Source organism: Guyanagaster necrorhizus (assembly GCF_019112545.1).
Source record: "Guyanagaster necrorhizus MCA 3950 unplaced genomic scaffold BT62scaffold_60, whole genome shotgun sequence".
Classification (NCBI taxonomy): domain Eukaryota; kingdom Fungi; phylum Basidiomycota; class Agaricomycetes; order Agaricales; family Physalacriaceae; genus Guyanagaster; species Guyanagaster necrorhizus.
In genome coordinates, this window is record NW_025064939.1 from 157109 (window position 1) to 163108 (window position 6000).

At 47.2% G+C, this 6000-nt stretch overlaps 3 protein-coding genes across 3 annotated transcripts; 1 reads left to right on the plus strand and 2 right to left on the minus strand.

The window, feature by feature from the left end:
* Positions 1-1330: 1330 nt before the first annotated feature.
* BT62DRAFT_998086 (uncharacterized protein) lies at positions 1331-2647 on the minus strand. Its single transcript, XM_043190701.1, has 5 exons — positions 2276-2647; positions 2093-2227; positions 1902-2034; positions 1627-1636; positions 1331-1575 (listed from the first exon to the last, which is right to left on the minus strand). The coding sequence occupies exons 1-5, from the start codon at positions 2318-2320 to the stop codon at positions 1497-1499; spliced, it is 402 nt and encodes a 133-aa protein (XP_043033354.1). The 5' UTR covers positions 2321-2647; the 3' UTR covers positions 1331-1496.
* On the minus strand, positions 2252-2657 carry BT62DRAFT_687001 (uncharacterized protein). The gene has a single exon (XM_043181872.1). The coding sequence runs from the start codon at positions 2599-2601 to the stop codon at positions 2365-2367; it is 237 nt and encodes a 78-aa protein (XP_043033355.1). The 5' UTR covers positions 2602-2657; the 3' UTR covers positions 2252-2364.
* A 562-nt stretch (positions 2658-3219) lies between these two features.
* On the plus strand, positions 3220-3809 carry BT62DRAFT_1013399 (uncharacterized protein; the record flags this gene model as incomplete). Its single annotated transcript, XM_043178063.1, has 2 exons — positions 3220-3560; positions 3614-3809. 2 exons carry the CDS (start codon positions 3220-3222, stop codon positions 3807-3809), a joined length of 537 nt encoding a protein of 178 aa, XP_043033356.1.
* Positions 3810-6000: the final 2191 nt, after the last annotated feature.

Genomic DNA, 6000 nt, shown 5'->3' on the forward strand with positions numbered 1-6000 from the left:
CTTCGACAATCAGGTAGCGCAACAACTGCCAACTGCGCCTTATCTACAGTGATGTATCCAAGCCCCGGTCGACACGCTTGCCATGAGGGAATACAATCCAGCCTTTAAAGTCTCGATGATCCTCTCTCTGACCCAATCCACTGTCGTATTGCACTGCCTTGGGAGGACAGACATCCTGAAACCAAAGCGGTGAGGGTACGATCCCCGTGTCTTGGATGAGATCGGCGATTGGAGATAAGTCTATATGTATTACATGTGTGGGGTTCTGATTTCTCCGCAAGTAGCACGAACTTCAGCTCTGCAATCAGAGAAGTACACCCAGCTTGCACTTGAATATTCCTGAGCAAGCGACCTAGTACGCAGGCATCGAAGAATCCGTGTCCTTTGATCTGGAGATGGGATATTGACCAGAGCTCCGTGCAGCCACGTATATCGTATGCTCCACCTCCACGTTCTGGGAATCGAGCGCCGCATGCCACTCTGTTGTCCTTTCACCCTACTATATGCAAGATAACGATGGAGACTCGAGCCGCAAAGCCTCCGTCAAGGTCCCGAACTCAGAGCGCAACAACCATTTCTTTGTTCTGGCCGTCCTGACTTTTACTATTTTGTGATGTTTCTTCACTATCTACATCCAGCGCTTACTTCTTATTGGCTGTATATTAACGAGGTAATTATTGAGTCTTGTGAGCAAATTTTGACTGAACTTATCGCGCTGCCAGGCATCAATGACTTCTCCGACATCAGACGGCCGTGGCCCCTTCAGAATCGTTGCTGGAGTAACACCATGCTTAGTGCCATTAGCGAGCTTACCGCGGTGGTCATCCGACTGATAGGTGGGATCGCCCTCCTTCTCAGCCAGAAGTCATCAATTTCATTCCGGCACGGCCGTATTTTTTCCCTAAAATATATCAGGCTGTCATGTCTCCTTGCCGACGACTGTGTCCTTCGACAATGTATGATCCCGTTATCGTTCCCTTTGAGCCAAGATCGGATTTGAACACAGCGCCACTTTGTGGACACCTCACGGTAATATTCTAGTCCAGCTTGTAATGCTGGCCTGTGATAATTGATAAATGAGTCACTTGAAGACATGCAATTTACAGGTGGAGCAGAGTCCATTTCAACACCTTTGAAGGGAGGATATCGAATATATCCCCCAACCCTCTCGCAATCCAAGCATATTCTCGTTCGTACTTTTTGTGCGCCTCTAGGATCTTGTACGAATTATCCTCTTTCATAGGTCTCCAAATGCATCCCGCGAGTCCCTGATACTCAATGAATTTCGATTTCAGCACGATCTGATGGGACGTTCTTTAATTCTTCTTCTGTCGAGGGTGACAGGTGCACATCCTCCTCATAAGAACAGCCCTGTTGACTTCACTTCCCACCAGCATTGACGAACAATGAACCACAGAGAGGAGGAAAATCTTTCCTTGCTCGCACCGTCCAGCCCAAAGGAGGAGCTACGATTCTCTGAAACGACCCTGTGTTATTCAATCTTCCTTCTTTACACCACCAGAACTCGTCCCAAGCCGTATAGGTAACACACTCTTCATCATAGTCGCATTACTCCTGGGCATCGCTGGGTTACATCACATTACTTATGGGATGGGTGGGACTTACATGAGTAATTCTGGATCAAGAATTATTCCAACGTGCTACACATCTCCACCCCGACCACAATCTCACGATGTGAACGTCAAATCGGGCTCTACTTACCCCCGTGCTGTGCTCCTAAGTAGAGATGCCTCCGTCGACACGATAGTCTACAACGTAACGATGCCTGTACATTTTCGTGCTGGGAAATCGAACAAATCCTGACCGTATCGTTCGCTAGGGCGCGCTGCTCTCTATTGTGTCTTTTTCCAATGGCATAGGTATCATATCGTACAACGAACGTCGGTCTTTCCAACAGCATTGGCACTCGAAATCGTTTCGGCGTCTCCCGAAAATATCACCCTCTCTGTACGTAGGGGGAAGAAGGCGTCGAGTGGATCCCATCTCACGGAAGAATATGTTCCGGTAGTTATCCTAGACTCATTATATTAGGTACATCAGTTTGATCAGCGACATCTGAATCTTCACGTACATGAATGTCAACACTGAATGCATTATCGAGAAAGTAAGGAATGAGGTCCTTGTGCATCACCATAGCATTGCATACTACCTGCATGTCGGCCCGACGTCGACCGGAGGGACGAAGCATGTCTCTGGCCGGGAAAACCTTGTGATGATCAGCCAGCGACAAAAATGATCTTAGAATGGCACTCACTAATTGAGAGAAATAGGGAGGAAGTATCCAACATAACCCAGCCATCTCGACGGAACCACTGGCTACAGAGTTAAGCCTTCCTTAGGATATCATCTAGTATTTATCGAGAGGAGGCTGTCGAATGTAGGTGAGGGGGCTCCGTAGTCAGTACGATTTGTTATATTAGAAAACCCAGTTAGCAAAGCGGATCCCAATAACAATGGCTCGAATCTTCTTCTGTTTGAAGGAAATGTAGCTCTCCTTGGTCCATTGTCCCTTGACGGTGATCTACGCATGATTGTTCGCTGTTGTAACCCGTCAGGATCTCTAGTCATCAACCGCGCCATATGATTTGTCCTATGATCACTGCATACGACGAAATTAGCACCCTCGAAATACAGAGGGAAGGAATCGCATGTTTCCCACATGAAAATCAATCATCAGTCGAATACATCAAACCTGTTCCATTCGGCGATCAGACGTTACTTTCTATGTGGGGATACAGACCACTTTGTTATGGATGGTGGCGTTAGAGAAGCTGGTATCACAGAAGGTTGGCGAAGTCGATGTGAATGTGAAGCGTGCCGTCGGGTATATTGTCTCTTCGAGATGAGAAGAAGAGGTGCTGTCAAGGAATAGAGTTGCTGAATGACTAACCGTGCCGTGGTGAAGGTAGAATACGGATTCTGTGTATAACTGATGACGGATGTGGGAGGAACGATGAGAATAGCGGAATGCTTTTGCGAGAGTCGGTGGCTTCATCATAAGATTCAGTACCACGCTCCCTGACTATGAAGAAATGCGTATGATTGATTCGTTCCCGCTAAGTTAAGTCCAATTCTTATTTCTGGAGCCCGGTTCACTGTTTCAACATGCCCTAATATGCCATTTTAAAGAAAATTTCCACGGCAGGAGGAAGAGGCGATGAGTACACGAAAGGAAGGACAGGTGTTCGACATGTCGCCATGGGGGCTATACAAATGGGTCAAACAAAATCCGGGCATCATTCTGGTCTTGACGAAAGGTTATTGTTCACGTCAAAGGCCACCGGTCTGATTGGGATTTGCGACCATCGGGCGCCGCCACAAGGATATCCCATCTTCGTTCCACCCTCATTTGCCCCGGGACAAACGAACGGTGAAGAAATATATACGGTTATATTCTTAAGAGCGGAACGACGGGAACCAATGCAAAGTTATGTTCACATGTTTTTGGAACATCAATTTGACTTAGGGTTCTCTTCATTGACGCCTTCTAGGACTGATGTTTCATGCGTACACGGTGCTTCGTATACGACCTTCGTCCTGTATTTCATAGTAAAGTTTCTTCTATAGCCTCAAGTAGTATTCCGGGACTCAGCGTCAGCGGTGTGAAGAAGCCTGGTCGGAAGGCAATGATATCGCCAGTCCCAGTCGATTTACACACGCAAGGCTGTATCTTCACGACCAAAGTCAGACATCTTCTGCTTCCTCCTTGCCTCATTGCCATACTTCTACTGATCCTCATTCTTATACCCGTATTATGTGCTCGCGTTGCCGAATACGTCAACATCTGATCATATACCGAACTACGAGACAACTATCCCATATCTTCCGAGTAGAAACTCATGTTTTAGACGCATCATAGTTCCGCGGCCTGTCCTGACTTTTCTCCCGCTAGAGTATCCTCGGTCCTGCACATGATTCCCGTCTCTGTCAATAATCATATACCGGTACTTTCTAAGCTCCTTTCCCATTCACTGACGTATCACTGGATGAATAATCTGAATGTAGTCATCCTTCACTTGTAGAAGGAATCAACTCACCACCGACAGCAAGAGTCCCAACCGCCCACGGGGAAACCTTGAATTTGGCGAAACTTACATCACAGTGCAGAAGATAGCCGGTGGATGACAATGTGGTTCTCCAGACTGACCAGAAAGTCTTCGTGTTTACTACACCTGCCTCCTCGTCGACATCACGTGTCATAAGTTGCATGATCGATGTCTTTGACGCGCCACCCACACTGGTCTCCGCCGAACATGATTCCGGTGATCACATGCAGGAATGGTTTGGACCGCTTCTCAAGGCAGGCGCATGTCGCAGAGAAGCAGATTTGATGAGGATTGATTGATATGCATGAGAAGTTACAAACACGCCACAAACGAAGAAAAGCAGTCAGAAATGTTATTCAGAATGGGACGTCCTAGTGTGAATGGTCTTGACAAATATTCGGCATAACGTACCGTCGTCTCCTGAGGGTCCGCACCTACGTCGTACCGGGGATATTCTTGAATTTGGGTACGATTTCGGAATCCCTACGCCAGAATGCTCTGATCAGGACAGAGAGTAGAATGAGAACAGAACAAGTACCAATCTCACACATACATGTCCCTACGGTATGAACATCACCCATTATAGGATGGGGATGGGAAATACCTCTGTTCTATCAAATTAAAGTGAACGCCAAAACGCGCGGTGAGAACACGTAGCAGTCTGATGGCACACCGAAACATATCATACCGAGCTAAAGTGCACGATGACGATGACAGATAAAGATCGGAAGACGTGATCCATGAAGCTCCCCTGTGTCCCCTTTGAGGCTGCTTAACGTCAGGTAGCAATGACACTAGAAAAGATGTTGGAGAACGGGCCTATACAATTGTAGCTGAAATGAGATGCGGAGAGGACAATCTTCGCAGAGATGCACGGGCTTGTACGACAAATGATTGCTGATAGATATAGCTGAGAACCCTGACCAGGGAACGAAGGTTAGTCGTGGAAGTAAATTGCCGTCGTGACGACCAAGAGAACGTTAAGGAAAATACACACTTGGGTGGTCCGAGGGACTTCCAGAATGGTCCAAGGACGATAAGACGGACTCAGATGGAGGGTTCCTATCTGATTGCTATATTTTTGTTAGTAATGAGCAAGCTTTTCGTCGGGACTTTGTGTCTAAACATACGGGAATGCACTGTTATCCTTTCATGGGAACCAATTGTCCAATAGCCAAAATTTAAATGCTAGCGCGGAGACTAAGATCCAAAGAGATCACCCAGAGATGAAGAACATACAGTCATGAGCTTCAGGGGTGGAGAATAGTAAAAAGCAGGAACATGAAGGGCGGCTCTTATCGCAGGGTTGATGGGGGAAAGATGGGGGCCAATCTATCCTCTCGTTTGTGTCGCACTCGTACTGGGAAAAATACAGCAGAATTAGTTGAGAGATGCCGATGAAAACCAACCGTACAAGAGAAGCGTCGCAGAGGCAGCCGTTCGCATGGTGATTGGTGATGTTTTTGCAACCGTCAGCCCGTCGTCGGGATAATTGGTGCCTGCCGCTTGCCTGAGTCAAAGGACCCTTTGAACACGTGAGCCATGATGATGTAATCTAAAGTCCGGGCCGGATCGATCTTGTGGTTGTTTTCCGACCGTCATCAGACTCGAGAGTTTTTCCAACGGCGGTTCGAAGAGCTTGTAACCCGTTCGTTCTGCACCTTAGAACTTGTTATCGTGACATGAATCCACTGCACCGCCCATACTGCAGTATCTGACCTGTCTCCACCATTGAGAATCTAGTTCAATCCGCAATGTCTCCCTTCTCAGCCGTCGCGGGATATTTTTCCTTACTTCAATACTCGAAGATATTCAGGGCGACCATTTTTATTCTTATTCATCAAAATTCCTAGCTCCCCATCTATCACTTTCTCAGGGATATCATGACTCTGCAGGCTGGTGGGTTTCTTAGGTGAGTCACTGGATCTTCTTT

Excerpts from the sequence above, each read along its gene's own strand:
- BT62DRAFT_687001 (XM_043181872.1), bottom strand. The coding sequence starts at position 2,601 with ATGGCGCGGTTGATGACTAGAGATCCTGACGGGTTACAACAGCGAACA.
- BT62DRAFT_998086 (XM_043190701.1), bottom strand. The coding sequence starts at position 2,320 with ATGGCTGGGTTATGTTGGATACTTCCTCCCTATTTCTCTCAATTA. Across the intron at positions 2,228-2,275 it reads CTCCCTATTTCTCTCAATTA|GTTTTCCCGGCCAGAGACAT; the intron begins GTGAGTGCCATT and ends GATCATCACAAG. Across the intron at positions 2,035-2,092 it reads CATTCAGTGTTGACATTCAT|GATAACTACCGGAACATATT; the intron begins GTACGTGAAGAT and ends TAATGAGTCTAG.